The 21,702-nt window shown below is 43.0% G+C and overlaps 1 protein-coding gene across 2 annotated transcripts in view; it reads left to right on the forward strand.

The window, feature by feature from the left end:
- Optn (optineurin) overlaps positions 1 to 21,685 on the forward strand; it is a 44,171-nt gene extending 22,486 nt beyond the window's left edge. The window contains exons 7-14 of one of the 2 annotated variants that reach the window (XM_052727464.1): positions 3,885 to 3,987; positions 5,838 to 5,953; positions 7,214 to 7,363; positions 8,094 to 8,187; positions 10,327 to 10,485; positions 14,530 to 14,660; positions 15,923 to 16,002; positions 19,373 to 21,685. In XM_052727464.1, coding sequence (XP_052583424.1) covers positions 3,885 to 3,987; positions 5,838 to 5,953; positions 7,214 to 7,363; positions 8,094 to 8,187; positions 10,327 to 10,485; positions 14,530 to 14,660; positions 15,923 to 16,002; positions 19,373 to 19,500 — 961 coding nt within the window. In that variant the 3' untranslated portion in view covers positions 19,501 to 21,685. Of the gene's footprint in view, positions 1 to 3,884; positions 3,988 to 5,837; positions 5,954 to 7,213; positions 7,364 to 8,093; positions 8,188 to 10,326; positions 10,486 to 14,529; positions 14,661 to 15,919; positions 16,003 to 19,372 lie in introns of both variants that reach the window. The other variant, XM_052727463.1, reaches the window with a different exon arrangement.
- The last annotated feature ends 17 nt before the right edge of the window (positions 21,686 to 21,702 follow it).

Below are 21,702 nucleotides of genomic sequence, written 5' to 3' on the forward strand. Positions count from 1 at the left end.
CTTCCACTCACCAGAGTGTTTTTGAGCTTCATCTACAATGTTGGGTACGCCAGTACTCTGTTCCGTAATACTGGTGAATAAAAAAATAGATGTGTAAGCTTGGCAGCTTGCTAATCAGATATTCCTAATCTTTCTTCCTGCTTTCAAACAAAACACAGCTTTCTCCCTGGATACCGGAAGGTGTATAGCTCTTTAGAGGTGCACACCCAACCCTGAGTACCCTGGAAAGGTCCCTTTTTCAATGACATTGAACTTCTGTCTTGTGGCCCAGATGACTCTCAGTATTTAACAGGGCAAGGCAATAAGTCGTTGCAGAGATTCATATTCTCTGCATGGTACCAGGGTAGCGGGTGCTTCTCAGACAAGGCAGGACTGAAGCCAAGACATGTCATGGACACATGGTCACCCAGCCTGATTTGCACACACTGAAATCGGTCATGGCACAAACACATTGCAAGACCAACCCTGTGTTTTTCTGAGATAAGTGGGCCAGCTTTCTGCCTTTCTCCCCAATCACTGGAAAGAGAGATACAGGTGTTCTACATTTAATTTTAATGAAAATAAAATTTTAGGGCACGTATGGGGGAAAGGACAGTAGTAGGTTTGCCTTTCTTCTTTGGGGTATGTGCGGCTTTCATGTTTCATGCTATTTTAGGGCTTTTTGTTTTTGGTTTTTGTCTGTCATGTTGAGTTTTTGTTTTTGTTTGTTATTTTAAGTTTTTGTTGTTTCAGGTTTTTTTGAGATAGGATCTCACTATGTAGCCCTGGCTGGCCTGAAACATGCTGTGGTAGACCATGCTGATCTCACAGAGACCCACCTGCTCAACTCCTGAGTGCTGAGATTAAAAGTGTGCACCACCACAACTGACTTAATCTGTATTTTCTAAATACGCCAGTAAGGAGAAAGAAGTTCTTAGGGAGTATAGCCCCGGTTTAAATAGCAAGGGAAAGATGACTCAGTGAATATTTGCCCTAGAAAATTAAGATAACTTGTAATTCAAATGTAGGTCAAAACCTGTGTCAATGTGAACGGTACAACAGTGTTAATAAGCCACCCTCCTGCCTTTACCATCTGGTGTCTCATCCATGGATTCAGCCTAGAATCTTGGCTGAATCTCCCCCATGGATTCAGCCTAGACGGTATTGCATACCAATTAGGGTTGACAGTTTGCAACACAAAAATAATAAACAAAGACTGGCTTTGCAGACTGCCCGTGGAGAAGCAGTGCTTTGACAGGAACCCGTGGAGAAGCAGTGCTTTGAACAGCCCCTTCCCACCCACACTTCTGCTTCTCAGTCACTTTCAACCCATCTGCCTGGTTCCTTTGCTAGCTGCCTTCATGGATAAGGTTTGAACTGTTGTTTTCTTTGAAGATTTTTAATGGTGACATATTGACCCCTAAGTAAGGCTGAGGAAGACTTAGCTGTCTTGTACAGCCATCATCGACACACTACATGCATTTCTGGAACTTGCTCTACCTCCTGTCCCCAGCTGAAATCGATAACTTGGAGCTTTAGTCAAATGCCTACTCAGTGTTCACATTACTGAGCATTTAGACACATGCACACAATGGATATGTGTGCTCACAGTTGGACCATGCTCTGTGCAATGATCACTTTTCCTTCTTAGACTTTTTATATCTCAGTGCAAAATTAGCCACTTAAGCATTTGCTTAATGTCTTGGTCTGTTTTCTGCTCCTTTAGCAGAATGAGTTCTAAACTGTGGAAGTGGATTCAGCCCACAGTTCTGGAGGCTTTCAACAGAAAACAGTCAAGCCTTTTATTAGGAACCCACTCCTGAAATGATAGCTTTCCTGAGGGCGGGGCTGCTATGGCACCATGGTAATTAGGTGGCAACATGAAGGGCTGGAGACATGGCCAGCAGTTCAGAGCATATAGTGCTCTTACAGAGGACCTAAATTTGGTCCCCAGCACCTACACTGAGTGACTCCAGAGGATCTGATGCCCTCTCCTGACCTCTGCATTCATATGTGCACACACACACACAAAATAAAAATAAAAATCCCCTACCCCCTAAAGTCTCCCCATGAGTTTTGGAGGGGATGTTCAAACTGTAGCTCCAAGTTTTCCCAATCTCTTAATTACATCTCTACTGATGTACTGAGAAAGAATATGAGAGGAGACTATTTTCTGAGATCTGCCTCTCCAAAAGTCTTCATCTTTATTCTTGATGAACAGTTTGGCTAAACAGGGAACTCTAGGCTTGTTTTCCATGTGAAGTTTAAAGCATTGCTTTGACGTGCTCTAGCTTCTGACTGCTGTTGAGAGACCCATTGCCTTTCTGATTCGGATTCTTTTTGGGTGGAACTTTTTCACTCACCCCTGCAGTTTCTTCAGTGTGTCCCGAGGAGTCAGTAATGTGATGCAGGTTTTGTGTTGAGACTGTTTTTCATTCATTTGTTCTGACTTCCACTGAACCTTTTCATTTACGAGCTCTTTACAAAGCAGTCTCCATTAATGTAGGGATTATGTCCAAACTTGGTCCTCTTTCACTTTTCTAGAATCTGCTATCACCTTATTACTTTTAGATAGAACTGGTCATGTGGTTTTCTTAAATGTGATCCTCTATGCCATCTGTGTTCTCTTGCTCACTCTCAGATCCGACCAATGTTTATCTTTTTAGGGTGTTTTTTTTAATTTTTAATGGGTGCAAATAATGCCTTGGGTCTCTAGGGATGTTAGTGATAATCTCTCCTTTACACTCATCTGTTCAATTTTCAGTACAGAATATGTTTTATTTCAAGGTTTTCCTCAAAAGTCTAGTGATCTTGGCTGGTCAGATTTAGCAGGGAGGAGAGTTGGAAGCCACTCAAAGCTTTGGGAACTCAGCTTGGGCATTGTCTTGGTGAGGCTGGGTCTAAAACCTTAAATGTTTTGCCTGTTCCTAGAGCAGTTCTCCAGAGAGGATGTCTCCGTCTCCTGCTTAGATGATGTCTTTCTAGACAGCAGGGTTCTTGAGATGAAAAGGAGAAGGCAAGGGCTGTGGTTATAAATTCCCTTCCTTTAGGTAGCAAACCCAATCCCTCCACTGTGCTGACATCTCTGCATCCTGAGCCCCCTTATTTTGCCATTTTTCAATTGCCTTTTTTAGCCCCCATCCTATGGATACACATGGTATCCCCAATTCCCAAGCCATAAAAAGTTTCAACAGTATGACATGGGTAACTTCTTGGCTCTCCCTGTTCTTGATTTAGAACATTAACCCTGCCCCACTCATTCTGTCCTTTCTGTTTATTGCTGCTGCTTCTGTCTCTTTGTTCCTGCAGGCACGTGGCTGAGAAAGTCTCATTCGTAGGATTTGTAGTGGGAGGGAAATTACATGCATATACAAAACCTACTATGTGTATAGACTTAAGTACTGAAGATTGAAACCAGGGACATAGGCATGCTAGGCAAGGACTCTACCATGGATCCACAGCCCCAGCTCTATTTTTACATTTTATTTGTATTTTGATACAGGGTCCTCTGAAATTGTGAAATTGCCTCGTACAGCAATTTCACAATTTCACCCAGGCAGCCTTTGAACTGGTGACTTTTTCACCTCAGATTCCCCAGTAGCTGAGATTACAGTCCTGCATCACCATGCCAGCCAGTCTTCCACCTTCAACCACAGCCTCTCTTTGCTTCATCTGTATTGAGACAGCTATGTTCCGTGTGTGTTGACCTTAAGTCACAGCAGTTCTAGCCAGTGTTAAGATAAAGAACAAGACCACTGCTAATGAGGAAAATATAAAGAGACTTTGAAAACATCTCTTTTTATCCAGGCTTTGATAACACCAGTGGAGTGCTTCTACAGCTGCTTATCCTCTTTAGAAAGGAAAACTTTTCTACATGCCTTTGCTGTTGTTGTTGTTGTTTTCAGAATTTCAGATTTTGAAAAGAAAGCAAATGACCATTCTGACATTGAGACCCAGACAGAGGGGCACACAGAAGAGGAGAATGAAGAGGACAAAGACCCAGAAAGTGTGGGTACAACACTCCCAAGAGACTGTCATACCCCCATTGGAGGTGTAGCTGTGGGTTCAAGCCTTACATTGTGCTATGTACTTTAGAGATGGAGACTTTTGTTACTGGGTATTTCCTGTTTGTCTTTCGTTTTCTAGTCCTGGGTTTGAACTCTGTGCCAGTCACAATAAGATGTATCCCAGTCTGTACTACATAAAACATTCAATTCTCCTCTTGACTGATACCATCCCCTAAATCCCTAAGCCAACAAGCCCACCACATGAAAAAGATATTTTGACTATGTTATGCTGAGATCCTTGTGGACATGACTCCGAAACTTTTAGAATTGGAAGGTCTTGATTCTGTCTCAGCACTCGTAGAAACAGAAAGTTGTCATGGGAAAAAAAATGTTCCAGAATATATATTCAGTGTTGTGTAGTAACAGAGATATGCCTTGGAGCCTGAAGAGTTTTTTTGTTTTTTGTTTTTTGTTTTTTTAATTTTTTTTTTTTTTAAAGATTTATTTATTTATTATGTATACAGCATGTATGACTGCAGGCCAGAAGAGGGTACCAGATCTCATTACAGATGGTTGTGAGCCACCATGTGGTTGCTGGGAATTGAACTCAGGACCTCTGGAAGAGCAGTCAGTGCTCTTAACCTCTGAGCCATCTCTCCAGCCCCTGTTTTTTTAATTTTTGAGACAGGGTTTCTCCCTGTAGTTTTGGTGCCTGTCCTGGATCTTGATGCTCCATAGACCAGGCTGGCTTCGAACTCACAGAGATCCGCCTGGCTCTCCCCAGTGCTGGGACTAAAGGCGTGTGCCATCACTACCCACCTGAAGAGTCTTAAGCTTAGGAAACATTCCCAAAGCTAGGAAGTTATGGTACTCACAGCAGTCCATGGAGAGAGACATATAAAATGATCCTTTTGTTCAATTTATTCATCAGTACACACACACACACACACACACACACACACACACACACAATTTGCCACTTCTTTCTTTTTTTTTTCAAGGGGTGGGAAGGACAACAGCATCTTATTTGTACAGCTATAGGCTAAGCTCTGACATACTATGTAGCCCAGGAGAACTCTTGATGTTCCTGCCTCGAGTGTGTTAGCTTTACAGACTGTGTGCCACCTTGTCTGGTTCTGAGTCCCTACCCTAAGACATGGAGAACATTTCAAAGACTGGCCTGTTGGTGCGCACCCCATAATTCCAGTGCCTAGTAGGCTGAGGCAGGAGGATTTTGAGTTTGAAGACAGCTTATGCTACATAGCAAGTTCCAGACCAGCAATGGCTACCAAAGTAAAACGGGGAGGGTGATGGGGCATGTGGCGAGAGAACACAGTGAACTTAGATGAAGAGAGGACTGCAGGGGAACAGCACACCATTAACTGAAATGAACCAAGTTATGGGAAAGTATTGACGTTTCTAGGCTGTCTTAAAACTCGTGTACAAATTGACAACTGGCAGACTTCCAGGAAAAGAGCTGTCTAACAGAAATAATGACATGAACTAGAAGCAGAAGTTGGCAAGGCAGTAGGGGCCGAGTCTTTCCCCCATGAATAAGACTGCACTTTGATAACTCTGTGGCTATGATCCCTGAAGCATGAGTAGGGTGGGGCTTAATAGCAAATCCATTCTCACACATGCTCAGACTAATAGTTAATGCTCTACAAGGAAATAGAACCTACCCAGAAGAGTGCTTTCACACAAGGCACTTGGGGAAGTCTTGCCCCAATTAAATCTACTTGGGCTATCAGTGTTTGCTGGATGCTAGTGGTGCGGACTGTTTCCTCATTCAAGGTTCATTTCCTCTCGGATGGCTTCCTCATGTGAATGTCTGCCATTGTCTGTTGGTAGGTTGGAAGCGAAGTGGAGACGTTAAACGTTCAAGTGACCTCTCTGTTTAAGGAGCTTCAAGAGGCACACACGAAACTCAGTGAGGCTGAGCTAATGAAGAAGAGACTTCAAGAAAAGTAAGAACTCATTAATTTGATTACATGATTTACGAAGTATGTTACTGTATCACAATGGTTTTGTTACTGTACTCCTGACTAAAAGAAAGGCAGGGACCTAACTGAAATATGGTTCAGAAAAAAGAGAGTTTTGATGTTGGTGTATAAGCCTGAAGCCATTGTTGTCACTTAGGTCATGAGGACACAAGAGGACTCGGATTGTGCTTGAAGAGCGCCAGCCTATGTAACCCTTGTACAGAGCTGTGAGACTAATAAGAAGGAAAAGATGTCTGGAGTGAGCATAAGAATAATCGAGTGGGGATTTATTTAGAAAAGGCCCATCCCAGTCGGTCCCTTCAGTCATTAAAACCGACACAGATGTTAATAGTTTGGCCCCTGCTTGTTTTTCTTGATTTTAGGAACCATCTGATGGCTAAGAATTTAGCCGATGGGTCCGAGTGCTTGCCTAGAATCTTCAAGGTCCTGTTCAGCACCCAATACTGAGGTAGGGCTAGGAGTGGGACGTCACCCAGCCAGGAGTAGTGGCACATTACTTTAATCTCAGCACTGGAGAGGCTGAGGAGGATGGTCGGCAGTTTGAGGCCAGCCTGAACTAAGTAGTGTAAAAGGAGGTGCAGGGGCTGGTGAGATGGCTTGGTGGACAGACCCTTGCCACAAGCCCGACAACCCAAGTTCCTTCGTCCATCCCCAGGACCCACATGACCCACATGATGGAAGGATGGAACTGATTCCTCCAAATTGTCCTTTGATTTCCACATGCACACCCCTACACATACACACAAAACAAACAAGGAAATAAACATGTTAAAGAGTTAGCCAAAGCTAGCAAACCAAACTAAACTAAACTGATGTCACACTGGTCAAGGAGTTTCACCTCCCCCAGCCTTAGTTCTTTTTCTGATCTCTAAGAGAAGCTCGGGGGCATTCCTTTCCTCTTACTGAATCCTTGTCAGAAATCCAAGTCTTTGTGACAGACTTTTTAAACTCTGAAAGGTACCCGGGGATTTTCACTATGAGATGCTCCTTAGCCAACTACCACTTGATTGGGGTTTAAAATATCACCATGTCTCATTAAGAAGCAAGGAAGAAGGAAACGAAACAAAAAGCAAATAGGAAGCAAAAAAACAAAGTATTTTATTTTGCCTTCATAAATCCTGTAGACCTAACTCGCTATGTATTTTAAGTCCTTTGAGGATTTGCACAGAAGCCACGGACGTGTCAAAGCATTGTTTCTCCTCATAAAATATTCATCTCTTTCAGGTGTCAGGCTCTGGAAAGGAAAAACTCTGCAACCCCATCAGAGCTGAATGAGAAGCAAGAGCTTGTTTACAGCAACAAGAAGTTAGAGCTGCAGGTGGAGAGCATGCGCTCTGAAATCAAGATGGAGCAAGCCAAAACGGAGGATGAAAAGTGAGTGTGAGTGGCACGGGGTGGCACTTGCCCAGGAGGGGAAGGACAGCTGTCCAGATGCAGATTGGAAGTAGGACTTGAAAATCATATGGAGACTCTGGGAAGATTAAATTTTTGAGTTGTATTGTAACAAAAATATAAAAATTATTTTTATTCTATCTTTTGGGGGAAAGACAGTCTTTTGAAAATTACCATTTTCTTTTGAGGGTAAGAAAAATGCTGATATGTGGTGGCTCTAGTTTCCTTTCTGTTGCTGTGGTAGAATATCACAGAAAAAAAAAGCAACTTCGTGGACGAAGAGTTTATCTTGGTTTACAGTTCCACATTCCCGCCCCTACTGGGAAGAAGTCACCGTGGTCTGGGCTTGTAGCAGCTAGGCACATCCACAGTCAAGAGCAGAGAAATGAGTGCTTAGTTCTCAGCTTGCTTTTTCTACTTTTATGTAATCCAGAGCCCTAAACTAGGGAGTGGCAGGCGCCACCTGCTTTCCAACTGGGTTGTCAAGACAATCCCTACACACATGCCCACGAGCCAGGCTGATGGGCAACACGATCTCTCCTTGAGACGTTTTTCTCAGGTGACTCTAGGTTGTGTCAAGCTGACAAAAGTTGGTGGGATGGTGAAAGCAGAGATTTTTCTACTTGAGTTTTCAAAGGCTGTTAGGGAACAACGGGATGAGTTTCTGTGATATTTTTCTCATGATTCCATTTTTAATATCATATTTTAATAGATCCAGGTTAGCCACTCTGCAATCAACACACAACAAGCTTCTTCAAGAACATAATAATGCACTGAAAACAATTGAAGACCTAACCAAAAAACAGGTATTTATAGAGAAAAAATGTACTTCCGTAGCCTGGTCAATGGAAACCATTGAATATTATATCTACAAAAAAAAAAAAGCATGACCCCTCAACTAAGTCTGGTTTCAGAAATCACTTTGCAGTTTAATCAATTGTGTTAAAATCATTGTAGCTCTTCATGCTGTTCCTAGATAGAACGTGCTGTGTATATGGAGATGGTGCTGATGTCTACCAGAGCATGGGCTTTTCCTATTTCTCACGGTTTGTTTGGAGGAGGCCTGAGAGCCTGGGCTCCTATGTGAACAGTGTACAGGGAGACAGCTGGCTATGGCCATCTGCTGAACGAAATTATGCAAGGGCATCCTGCCTGCTGGCAGTGAACTTGGAACCCTGGATTTACAGCATTTAATTTAAATTAGTAACAATGCCCAAGCATGATATAAAATTTACAGACCATGGCATCTTTGAATTAAGTCTTTCAATTTATATCCTTACAAATATGCTCTTTGCCACTCCCTCCTTCCCTCCTTTGTTCCTATAGTGGGGATTAAACCTGGGGCCTCCTGCTTGCTAAGCAAAAGTTCTACCATTGAGCTGCATCCTCCTCTTCTGCCCCTCACCTCTTAGAGTCCCAGAGTTACCTAAGCAGACCCTGAACTTGCAATCCTACTGCCTCAGTCCCCTCAATAGCTAAGATTACAGGCCCAGGTTTTTTTCTTCTTTTCCTTTTCTGTGTGTGTGTGTGTGTGTGTGTGTGTGTGTGTGTGTGTGTGTGTGTATCCACATGCATACTGGTGTATACATGTGGAAGCCAGAGGTCAGTGTTTGCTGTTTTTTTGAGATGGTCCACCTTAGTTTTTCAGTGTCTCTCTTACTGAACCAGAAGCTCACCAGTTGGCTAGGCTGGCTGGCCAGCAAGCCAGGTATCCTCCTGTCTCTGGATCTCTGGCACTAGGGTTGCAGACGAGAGTCACCATCACATCTGGCTTTTACATGGGTGCTGAGGATCTGGACTCAAGTCCTCGTACACACAGCAGGCACTTCAGACTGGCTACTTTCCCAGCCCTTTTTATTTCATTTAAAAAAAAAAAAAAAAAAAAAAGCTAGGCATGATGGGGCACGCCTTTAATCTCAGCACTTGGGAGGCAGAAGCAGGTGGATCTCTGTGAATTTGAGGCCAGCCTGGTCTACAGAGTGAGTTCCAAGACAGCCAGGGCTGTTAACACAAAAAAACCTGTCTCAAAAAAAACAAAAAACAAAAAACCAACCTATTATAACATAATATATATATTTATTTATTTACTGAGTCTCTATGTACCCTTGGCTAGCCTGGAACTCACTATGTAGACAAGGCTGGCCTTGAATTCAAAGAGTTCCATCTGCCCCAGCCTCCTGAGTACTGGGATTAAACGTATGAGACATAATGCCCAGCAAAGACCTTTTAAATATAAACATGCCAGGCAGTGGTGGCGCATGCCTTTAATCCCAGCACTTGGGAGGCATAGCCAAGCGGATCTCTGTGAGTTCGAGGCCAGCCTGGTCTACAGAGCGAGATCCAGGACAGGCACCAAAACTACACAGAGAAACCCTGTCTCTAATTAATTAATTAATTAATTAATTAATTAATTAATTAAAAACATATAACAAGATAAATAACAGTATCCATGCCTGGCAAGCTCATCAGAGTAGGGCTTGTTATTATTGTGTGTTTGACAGTTATCTAGTGTTTGATGTGTGCTAAAGATCTGCACTCATGCCGGGCGGTGGTGGCGCACGCCTTTAATCCCAGCACTCGGGAGGCAGAGCCAGGCGGATCTCTGTGAGTTCGAGGCCAGCCTGGTCTCCAAAGCGAGTTCCAGGAAAGGCCCAAAGCTACACAGAGAAACCCTGTCTCGAAAAACCAAAAAAAAAAAAAAAAAAAAAAAGATCTGCACTCATATACTGTGAACAATGCTACACTCAGCGTTACCTTTAAGGAAATTGTTTGAAACGAGGAAGTGATTATTTGCAAGTCACAAGTGACTACAACTTCCTGAATGAGTTGTCACTACTAAGTAACAGACTAGAGCTGGTGGTTTTTTAAGTGTAAACCTTTCTGTTTTCCTTAAGTAGGCTGCATCGTTTCAAAGGCATTTCTAGAATGAAGCTGTATTTTTTCAGGCAGAAAAGGTGGACAAGACGCTGCTGCAAGAGCTCCATGAAAAGCTGGAGCTGGCAGAGCGGGCCCTGGCATCCAAGCAGCTTCAGATGGACGAGATGAAGCAGACCATCGCTAAGCAGGAGGAGGACCTGGAGACCATGGCTGTGCTCAGGGCTCAGGTGAGCTAGGGTCTGGGCTAGGAGCTGAGTGAGGTGTGCCCTGATCAGACTTCCAGTGTGACGACAGTGGTGCTGCTGCTTAACATACACACACAGTGCATTTATGTTCTTTCTGCCAGTGCTGTGCTGTTCCGTTCTGTTAATACACAGTTTCACTGTATAGCTCTGGGTGACTTAGAACTCACTCTGTAGACCAGGCTGGCCTCAAACTCACAGAGATCCACTTGCCTCTGCCTCCCAAGTGCTAGGATTAAAGGCATGTGCCACCATGCCTACCCAATGGATTTTTTAAAATTTTAAATCAAAGCTAAGCATGGTTGTGCACGCCTGAAATGTCAACATTTAAGAGGTAAAGGCAGGGGGATCAAGAGTTTAAGACCAGCCTTAGACTCCCAGGTCCTAGTATTAAAGACTAAAGAAATGGGTCATCATACCTGGGTAAATATTTTGGAGACAAAGTATCATATAGCCGGGACTGGCCTCTTGGTTCTTAGTAATGTTTTCAACCTCAGTAGTTTCTCCTCATCTTCATAAGACTTATTTCTAAATATTTTGTATTTTATACAGTTTATTATAAATGATGGTTTGGGGACAGTGGGTGGTTTTGTTTTGTCTTTGAGACAGGGCCTAAATTTGCTATGTAGCCAAGGGTGACCTTGAACTCCTGATCTTTCTGCCTCTACTTTGCAAATATTGAGATTACAGGCCTGTGCTGCCATGCCTACCTTAAGATTTGCTATGGAATACAATGCTGAACACAAGTTTAAAAAAAAAAAAACAACTGGGTGTGGTGGCATGTGCTTGTGATCCCAATGCCTGGGGTTCCTTGGCCACCCAGTCTAGCACACTTGGGAGTTCCAGGCCAGTGAGGGTTGCTGTGCTCTCTCAAAAAACAAGGTAGCTAGCCCCTGAGGAATGACATCTGAGGCTGTCCTCTGGCCTCCACATGTACGTGTGCACATATGCACCCATACACCGATGTACACACACGCCAATTACATCATTAAGCATATTGCTTATTTTAAAGTTAAATAAACACTACCAGTTTGTCTCATAAAAATACATTAACAGAATTCTCCCAGGAGGGCTCCCATGTCTTTACATCCTTGAATTATGTACTTAGAAATGATGCCAGCAGTTTGCTATGCTATCTGAGGACTCATTATCACCAGGTGCCCACTGTGGCCAAACCCCAGAGTGGAGTTTGTGCCTATGGCTTTAATTTCTTTGCCAGAGGAGCATCACAGAGCCTACTTCCTGGAGCCTTGGGTAACCCACATTCCTGGGCTTTTCTGCTGCCCCATGGTCGTGTGTGTGTGTGTGTGTGTGTGTGTGTGTGTGTGTGTGTGTGTGTGTGTCAGTGTCATATCAAACACTGGCATTTGTTTTGGTAGATGCTCTTGTTCACTCAGCACCTCTCCTTTATTCATATCAGAAGGTATCTAACACTCTCAGTGCTGTGCAGGAACGGACAGCACAGAGACTCCACTGTTACTAGCTCAAAGCTAGAAAGTCATAGAAGTGAGTCTCCCCCCGTGATCATTTACTCATGCCATAGTATGTTTCATCACCCCAGTAGTGATGGAAGCCTCCTAAAATGATCTCTTTATTACATATGAGTTACATACCTTTGGTAACTATAGTTTTGAGAGGAGCCTTAGCATATACGACTCTTGCAGAAGACCCAACTTTAGCTCCCAGAACCCATGTCAGGCAGCTCACAACCCCCTGCAACTCCAGCTGCACGACAACTTCTTCTGGCCTCTGTAGGAACTGCACACATGTGTACGTGCATGCACATGAACACGTGAGAACACACACACACAAATAATTTGAAAAAAAAAAGAAAAGAAAAGCCAGATGATGGTGGCACAGGCCTTTAATCCCAGCACTCAGGAGGCAGAGGCAGGTGGATCTCTATGAGTTCAAGGCCAGCCTGGTCCACAGAGTGAGTTCCAGGACAGCCAGGGCTACACAGAGAGACCCTGTCTCAAAAAAGAAAAAAACCTTGGCACCAGGTGCAATGGTGCATGTCTGCAGTCTTAGCACCCAGAAAGCAGGAAGTCATATGACACAAATACAGTTGGAAGTGAACTTGGTCTGCATATTGAGTTCCAAGACACCTGGGGCTTCATAATGAGATATTGTCTCCAAAAATACAGCAAAAGAAAAGAATGTAAAAGAAGATTAAAAACTACTATTAAAACAATGTTCAGATCACCTCCATTCACTATGAAATGGATTGTTTCATGTTATAATTTGAGAACAATGAAATCACTGCCATAATGTATTAGTTATCTACTTTCCTATGTGGCAAATTATCCCAAAGCATAGCAGTTAAAGACAGAAACAAACATTTGTTATCTCATTCTATAGGGGAAAATCCAGGAGCAGCCAAGCAAGGGAGAAAGGGGTCTGGCTCAGTTTCTCATGAGACTGCACTAAAAATGGACTTGGCAGGCCATTTGCAAGATGACTCGGTCACATGGCTGTCAGGAGGCCTCCATGTGTGGGCCTCCCCAGAGGCCTGCTCACTGCATGGCAGCTGGCCTCCCCCAAAGCAAATGATCCAGAAGAGAGCAAGGCATGAGCCACAGTATCTTTTATGACCTAGTTTCAGAATCCACCAGCCCCCCCTTCCGTAACATCTGAGTTAACCAGGCTGGCCCTGTTGTGGAAATAGACCACAGAAGAATTTCAACACCAGGACATAAAGATCATTGGAGCCAAGTGGAGGCTGGTGACCACACAGGCAGTAGCTTAATGCATGGGAGAGTTCAGGGAAAGTAAGACTTTATCTAGGTCCAAACACTGAGGGAACTGTAGACCAATTTCTAAGTGGTCCTATTAAATAAAAAACACGGAGCCAAATATAGGGGTGAAAGCTTTAGATCAGGGAAATTGGAAAAGCCCCCAGCCAACCTTACCTCACCAACTCTGCAGCGTCCAAATGCGAGCTACTTTCTGTCTTACCCACTCCTTTATTGCCTTGCTGTTCTGCCCTCTCATTGGCTATCTCAGCCTAGCTACCTCACTTCTTTGTCACTGCCTGTCTGTACAAACCTCCAGGTCTCTATGGTTGGTACTGGGATGAAAGGCGTGTGTCACCACACTTGGCTCTGTTCCCTAGTGTGGCCTTGAACACACAGAGGTCCTGCCTGCTAAGTGATAGGATTAAGGGCATGTGCTACCACTGCCTGACTTTTGTATTTCTTTAAAATGGCTTGCTATTTCCTCTGATCTCCAGGCAAACTTTATTTATTAACATACAAATAAAATATCACCACATTTCAGTACAAATAAAATATCACCACAGAGAACTAAACCAATTTCTTTTTTGAGACAGTCTTGCCATGTGGCCCAGGCTAGGCTAGAACTCCACATCGTCTTGCCTCAGCCTCTGGAGCACTAAGATTACAGGCTTGTGCTGCTGTTCTTAGCCAGGTTTTCCTAAGACTGAGGACTATTGAGCTCATTTGAAAAATGATGACGAGTTCATATTTCCAGGACTTTTTAAAGACGGGGTCTTGTTGTGTAGTCCAGGACTGGCAACATAGACCTGAACAGACATAGGATTCTCCTGCCTCCATCTCCCAGGTGCTATCCTGAGGACTTTTAATGAGATGAAGTGAGCAGCCAATATAAGACTTAGTTCTGGAATTCAACAAATAATGTGTATTTATTTATTTTAAATTTAGCTTAAGACTAACATTCTGGTAAACCATTTGCTATCTGTTATTCCTGAATACTGTTTTTAAAGAATATTTTACTGAATTAATGGTGCATGCATGCATTAAGCCATTTATATCAGTTCAGTTTGGTGGTTCCAATTGCTTAAAGCACCCACATACACACAACTTGTATCTACTGTTTAATGGCATTGGAAAGCCATGTTTTAGTACAGCAGTTAACAGCAGAAGTCTGTCATACCCAAATCCTATCCACAGGTGCAGCACTGACCCTGACCTCAGATAGGTCAGGGTTAGGTCATCCCTGAATCCGTGCTCGTCTCCATGGTAACTTACTTACCTTTTCCTCTAACAGATGGAGGTGTACTGTTCCGATTTTCATGCTGAAAGAGCAGCAAGAGAGAAGATTCATGAAGAAAAGGAGCAGCTGGCCTTGCAGCTGGCAATTTTGCTGAAAGAGAGCAATGACTTTGAGGATGGGGGCAGGTAAGAGAGAGCAAGAGGAGGTACGCTGGGAAAGCACACAGGTCAGCACGCACAGGCACGCTGTAGAAGCCGTGTCCTTACACGCATCCGAGAACCGCTCTCCCTCCACCTCATCTGCTCAGGTTTCACTCTTAGTTCAGCTGAGAGCAGAGCTTGACAGAAGCCTGACAGCTGTAGGAACCTGAACAACTTCTTGCTTTGAAATAAAATTAAAAAAAATATAACATTATGCATCCCAGTATCTTACCATGCCTTAAATTATGTTTTAAAAGAAAATACCAAATTCTGACTTTAAAAACTTATTTTTTTACTTTGTTTGTTTGTTTGTTTTTAGGCAGGTCATATCCTGTAACTCAGATTGGTCTAGAATTTGCTATATGGAACTCGCTCTTTAGACCAAACTGGCCTCAAACTCACAGAGCTCTGCCTGCCTTCCCCCAAAATGCTGGGATTAAAGGTGTGCACCACCACCACCCTGTGAGGTTTTATGGGTTTTAATTTGTTTTTTTTTTTCTCTCTTAGCAAGTGAAATAATTTGTTCTATGTAATTGCCATGAATGTCTTGATCCAGAAATATACCACTTTTCTCTGATCCACTTTGCTATCAATAGAGAGTTTGGTTATTTCCTGATTTTATAAAGGCCTGATTAGTGTCTTTGTCACATTCTGTCCTGGTAGTAGTAAAGAATCAGGTTAGAGGGGCTGGAGAGAAGGAAGCTCAGTGGTTAAGAGTACTGGCTGCTCTTCCAGAGGACCCAGGTTCAATTCCCAGCACCCACATGGCACCTCACAGCTCTCTGTAGCCTCAGTTTCAGAGGACCCAACACCCTCACAAGGACATACATGCAGGCAAAACACCAATGCTCATAAAATAAAAATTTAAAAAAAAAGTCAAGACAGAGCCAGGTGGTGATAGCATACACCTTTAATCCCAGCACTTGAGAGGCAGAGGCAGGCAGAACTCTGAGTTCCAGGACAGCCAGTACTATACAGATAAAGCCCACCTTAAAAATGAAAAAGAAAAAGAAAACAAGAATCAAGTTAGTCCTGAGTTCCGGGTGGTTTCACTTTGTTTCATGGCACTGGTGGGTGAACCCAGGGCCTCCTTGTGCATGCTAGGCAAGCACTCTGCCACCAAGCTACATTCTCAAGTCAATTCTGGTTCTTATGAATGTCAGCCTCACACTTTTATTTGCTGCTTAATGGTGTCCTGTTGCAAGGTTATAGTACATCACAAGTAGTGTTGCTTTTGATCCCAGCAGGCAATCCTTGATGGAAATGCAGAGCCGGCATGGGGCAAGAACCAGTGACTCCGACCAGCAGGCTTATCTGCTTCAAAGAGGTGAGTTACCTATGAGCTAGGATTTCAAGGGAAAACTCCACTGCATTGTGTAGAATGGATCCCAAATCAAACGAGTCAAAATACAGCACCTCGTATTTCCCCACAATTCCAGTCTCCAAAACCCTCTCTCCAATCTCCAAAACCCTCCCGTTTTAGCCCAGACTCTTCACCAGCCACATGTCACTCCAGTGTACGATGTGCTGATCTGAATCACCCTCTTCAACTCACTCTGAGCCTCTATTTGCATTTATTTAGAAAGGTTTTGCTTTGTTTTATTTTGTTTGTGATGCTAGGAATTGAACCCAGATCCTCATGAAACGCTAGACAAGTCCAGGTCTTAAATGCATAGTGCTAGATTTATTATGCAGTAACAATGTTCTGAAATTTATAGTAAGTTATCAAAAGGGAAGTATTGTCCTTGATTCTATATAGGAAAAAAAATAATAAATCCAAAGACCTAACATAGCTAGGAACAAAGTTAATGGCAATGCTCTACCAACAAGATGTCATCTTACATTTCACAGGATTAAAAAACGTTAAGTACAACGGGCAGAGGTGGTTCACGCCTTTAATCCCAGCACTGGGAGGCAGAGCCAGGGCGGATCTCTGTGAGTTCAAGGCCAGCCTGGTCTACAGAGCAAGATCCAGGACAGGCACCAAAACTACACAGAGAAACCCTGTCTTGAAAAAATAAATAAATAAATAAATAAACAAATAAATAAAATAAAATAACATTTGGTATTGGGGATTTAGCTCAGTGGTAGAGCCTTGCCTAGCAAGGGCAAGGCCCTGGGTTTGGTCCTCAGCTCTGGGAAAAAAAAAAAAAAGGTTAAGTACTAGACCATCCCAGGTGCCTTTCACCTTTCACATTCTGTTTGGCTTTTGTTGCTGGTGCTGTGATAACATACCCCAACAAAAGCTCTAGAGGGAAGGGTTATTTTAACTCACGTTTCCAGGCAGGCTATCATCCATCATTGCAGGATAGTGAGGGCAGCAGGAACTTGAAACAGTCACCTCACAGCCACTGTCAAGAGCAGAGAAAAGTTAATGCATGCATGCCTAGAACTCAGCTAGCTCTTTCCATGCTTACCTAACTCAGGACCCAAACCCCAGGAATGGTGCTCCCACAACATAATCAAGACAGTTCCCACAGACATGCCCACAGGCCAGCCTGATCTAGACAGTCCCTCACTGAGACTGCCTTCCCAGGTGACTCTTGATTATGGCAAGATGACAATGAAAACTAGCCATCACACATACAACTGACTGCTTATGTAGTACTACAGTTTAATCGGCGGCAGCGAAACCTCAGCATATATGGTAAACTGTTAAATCCGGGGGCAGTCTCTCTGAATGCCACTTTGTATTTCCTCTCTGTCTGGCCCTCCCTCCTTCCCTACGCCCCCCAGCAAAGTCTGTTTATAGGAAATAAGTTAAAAATAAGTTTAGCAGCCAAGTGTTGTGATTTATGCCTGTAATCCCAGTACTTGAGAGGCAGAGACAGGAAGATTGAGAACTCCAGGCCTGGGCTAGTCTTTCTCAATAAATAAATAAATGAATGAATGAATGAATGAATGAATAAATAAATAATAAATAAAAACAAATAAATAAATAAAACAAAGATTAATATGCATGTATGAAAGTATCACAGTGAAACCCACTGTTTTGAATAATTAATATGCATTGATAAAGGAGCTAGATAGATGACTCAGCAGCTAAGAATACTTGTTGGTCTTTCAGAGGACCCAAGTTCAGGTCCCAGCACCCACATCAGGACACTCACAACTGCCTGGAACTACAGCTCTAGGGGATCTGACCCCTTCTGGTCTCTGTAAGCACCTGAACACACACAACACACATACAAACATACATGAATAGAAAAATAATAAAATGAATATTTTACATATACGTGCATATACTGATTAAAAACAAAAGTCCTAAATCACAAAATAAATCCAAACAATAAACCTATGCGTTCATGGAGCATGTGTAGAGGAGATAGGTAACACATGGCCTGACATAAATATTAACCCGGGCACTTTCAGCATCAGGGGATAAAAGCTAACCTGTCTCCAAAAGTTAGGTTGGAGTATGGCAGAGAAAGACACTAGACGTCAACCTGTGGCCTCCACTCGTGTACGCACCGTTGAGCATACCCACACACATATGTGCATACAAAAATCTATACCCACTCACCCCTACCCCACACTTCTTGCTCTAGTGATAGTGAGCTTGCTGAACATGCCTGAGGCCCTAGTTCGACCCTCAGTATTGCAAACAAATCAATAAAAAAGCCCGAAACTTGCTCACCACAAGTCATGTAATAGTCTTCTGTGTCATAAATTCAAGCAGTGTGCTTTGAAGCAAACATATGTTAAAGGCCATTTTCTTTGTCATACTCCAAAAATGATGCTTGGGCGCTGAACCAGTTACTAGTCTAAGACTCTAAAAAGCCAAAAATGTGGTCCATAAAGGTCGCATAAAGATGCCCTGGAAGCAGAAGCACTTTTCAGCATTAATGGCAACTTTTTTTTTTTTTTGATCAAAGATCTACTTAGAGTTGGGACGCATTTCAAATACGTTTTGTGAAGAACATCATGGCAGTGGGAACATGTGGAGGAGGATGCTGTTCACATGATGGTGGACAGGAAGCAAAGATGAGGACAGGGTCAGGGTACCCCAGAGCCCCAGCACACACGCACCGACCTACTTCCTCCAGATAAGCGACACCTTCTAAAGGTCCCACAGCCTTCCCACCCACAATAGTGCTGCCATCCAAGGACCAGTGCATGAGCCTCTGGAAAGATGCGTCATACCCACAAGGCCTTCTGCAGAGCCAGGGGCCCTCCTCCTAATCGTGCTGAACCCCCGTGCCTGAGGCTGTACCTGCTGCCTTTTCACCTGGCTTCCCCACCTCATTGATATCCCAGCACAGAGTGGTACTTTCATACATCCTGGAGGGTTCCCCATCTACTGAATAAAGGAGGTGGTTGTCTGCTTCTGAGAATGGGCATGTCCTTCCAGGAAACCTTCCCCAGCTTGTTTAATCACTCTTTTGTTTATATCCCATCCACCTCTTACTCTTGTGGACTTAATTCTTAATAGAATGTGTCTTGTCCTGCATCTAGAATTGAAACTATGATTTCACAGACCTTGAGCTTGAGATGCAGTTTAAATGTTACTATTTCTAGATTTTTCTGTGTGCATAGTCATAATTTCCACTAATGACCCAAAAGTATGCATTTGCATCCCACCAGATACTGATTACTAAGTTTAACACATGTTCACATTAACCATCTGTTACGAAATTCAGGCCAAAGTGCTCTTGAGATGGAACTGATGGCACATGTCACCACTTGTTTATTCCCAGGAGCCGAGGACATGAGTTGGGGACAGCAGCAGCCTCGGAGTATTCCGATTCACTCTTGCCCCAAATGTGGAGAAGTTCTGCCGGACATTGACACACTGCAGATCCATGTCATGGACTGCATCATTTGAGCGTTGTTTCAGCTCCCCAAACTGTTGGTAAATGCCAGATTTCTCCCCCAAGACTTGTACTTCTGTTTTATTTGTTGTCACACGGATATTTTTGCCACATTATCCTTATTTCAGGAGAAAGAAAATGTACCCGTCCTTAGGAGACCATCTCTGGACCAACATGAACTTACAAAGTAGAACCTAGTTACCACCCTTCCAATCAGAGATCCAGTGACTTCCCTCCCGAGAGTCACTGAGAGCAGTCAGCCGGAATGACATATGTTAAGAACCTTTACGAGACAGCAAAGTGAAATGGTCGGGAAATGTGTCTGGAGCACTTTTCTAGGCAAGTCTTCACCTACAGACATGTTGTTGTTTATGTGTAATTATTCAGAAGCTTCCATCTGGCTCTCTGCCTTAGCACTGTGAGCTTTCTGTTGCTATCAGACCAGGTGAGCGCTGGGAATGCGGCTCAGGAGTGGAGTGCTTTCCTACAGCTGGTCAGTGTGACCACACCTTCAGTCTTTTTTGTACTGGAGGTGTATGGGCTAGTATAGCACATAGTTTAATTTTAAATAGGGCAGCTCTTTGCTTCCCACATGAAGTAGAAGCTTACAGACATCAGTTATCACGAAATAAGATTTTGCTACAAGTCTATCCCATGGCTCATATATGACCAGTAACATTGTAGTATGTATATTAAGGTTATTAATATAACCTTAATACTGAAATGTTTTATTCATGATAACAGGAGCAGATCCTTTTCAGGGGGTCATCACATGTTCAAATGAGATTCCTGCTAAAATGGTGAACAGAGTCAGGCATGGTGGTGCAAAGCACACCTGCAATTCCAGCACATGGGAAACTGAGGCAGGAGATCACCAGCTCATGGCCAGCCAGGGCTACATAGAATAAATAGGGATTCGCCATATTTTCTGTAAAAAAAAAAAAAAAAGGCTAGCAAGAACTAAACAGGTCACAAAAGTAAACAGTATCAAGTCCTAAAACATTTAAGAGAACATGAGGTGGTCTGCTTTGTTTTTGTTTAACCATGAGATCTCTAAATACACACAGCTGTGTATTTAAATAGAGTCCAAACAGTTGCTTCATCTCAAGGGGACATCCTATCCAAGTTACAGTTATCTCCATCCTGAACAGTTTCCCACACTGCAAGACAGTGGAACACTGTACTGGTTCAGCAGTGGTTGGGTTTGATTCTCCCACTTGCACCCCAGAGACAATGTTTGTTAATGACATTTCTAAAATGACAGTGAAATTTTTTCTTTTCTTATAGTTTCTAGTACAAATTTCTTTATGATTTTATACTAGATAAAGTAGGTTTCTATAGTATCCCAGATAGAGGAGGAAACCAAATGGTTTCACAATGAAGTTACTGGGAAAATCCTTTCAATTTGTTCAAGTATAATTATCTGATAAATCCAAACTGTGAAGTGAGAACTCAGTGGTCTGGATAAGGCCATTTGTTTGATCATGAAGAGGGTTAGAGGTGAAGGCAAGTTCAAATGAAGACAATTGGGGAGATGTCTGTACACCATCTTTGTAGCAGCATTTTCTGCAGTAGCTAGGAAACAGTGCACCTAGGTGTCCATCATCTAAAGAAATGCAATATACATATATAATGAAGTAGTATTCAGCCTTTAAGAATAAGGAAATCTTATTACTTTAACATAGATAAACCTGGAGGACATCATGTTAAATGAAATAAGCCAGTCATAAATACCACATGATCTCACTTATATGTGGACTCTGAAAAAATTGAACTCACAGATGTTGAGAGCTGAATGGTGGTTAGCAGCACATGAGGGAAGGTGTGAGAAGGGGGAGAAGATGTGATCAAAGGGTATGAAGTCTCAGGAGAGAGATGCTGTAGTGATCTACTGTACAGAATAGTGGCTGCAATGATTTGTATAGTAAACAACTTGTAAATGCTGTGTGTGTTATCTGGTTTATTGAATCTACTCTCTGTTCTAAGGCCTTGTTCCATCTTACCAGTTACTACAAGTTATAGGGCCTATGTGCATGCTATTTTCTTTCTTCCTTTTCTTGTTTTGGTTTTTTTGAGACCTGCTTTCACTATGTAGCCTTGGTTGTCCTGGAACTCACTATGTAGACCAAGTTGGCTTCAAACTCACAAAGATTATTTCCTCCTTCCTGACTGCTGGAATTAAAGGCATGCATCACCATACCCAGCTTATGCATGTT

This window comes from Peromyscus californicus, unplaced genomic scaffold, assembly GCF_007827085.1.
Source record: "Peromyscus californicus insignis strain IS unplaced genomic scaffold, ASM782708v3 Scaffold_8__1_contigs__length_139910024, whole genome shotgun sequence".
In the NCBI taxonomy this organism is placed as follows: domain Eukaryota; kingdom Metazoa; phylum Chordata; class Mammalia; order Rodentia; family Cricetidae; genus Peromyscus; species Peromyscus californicus.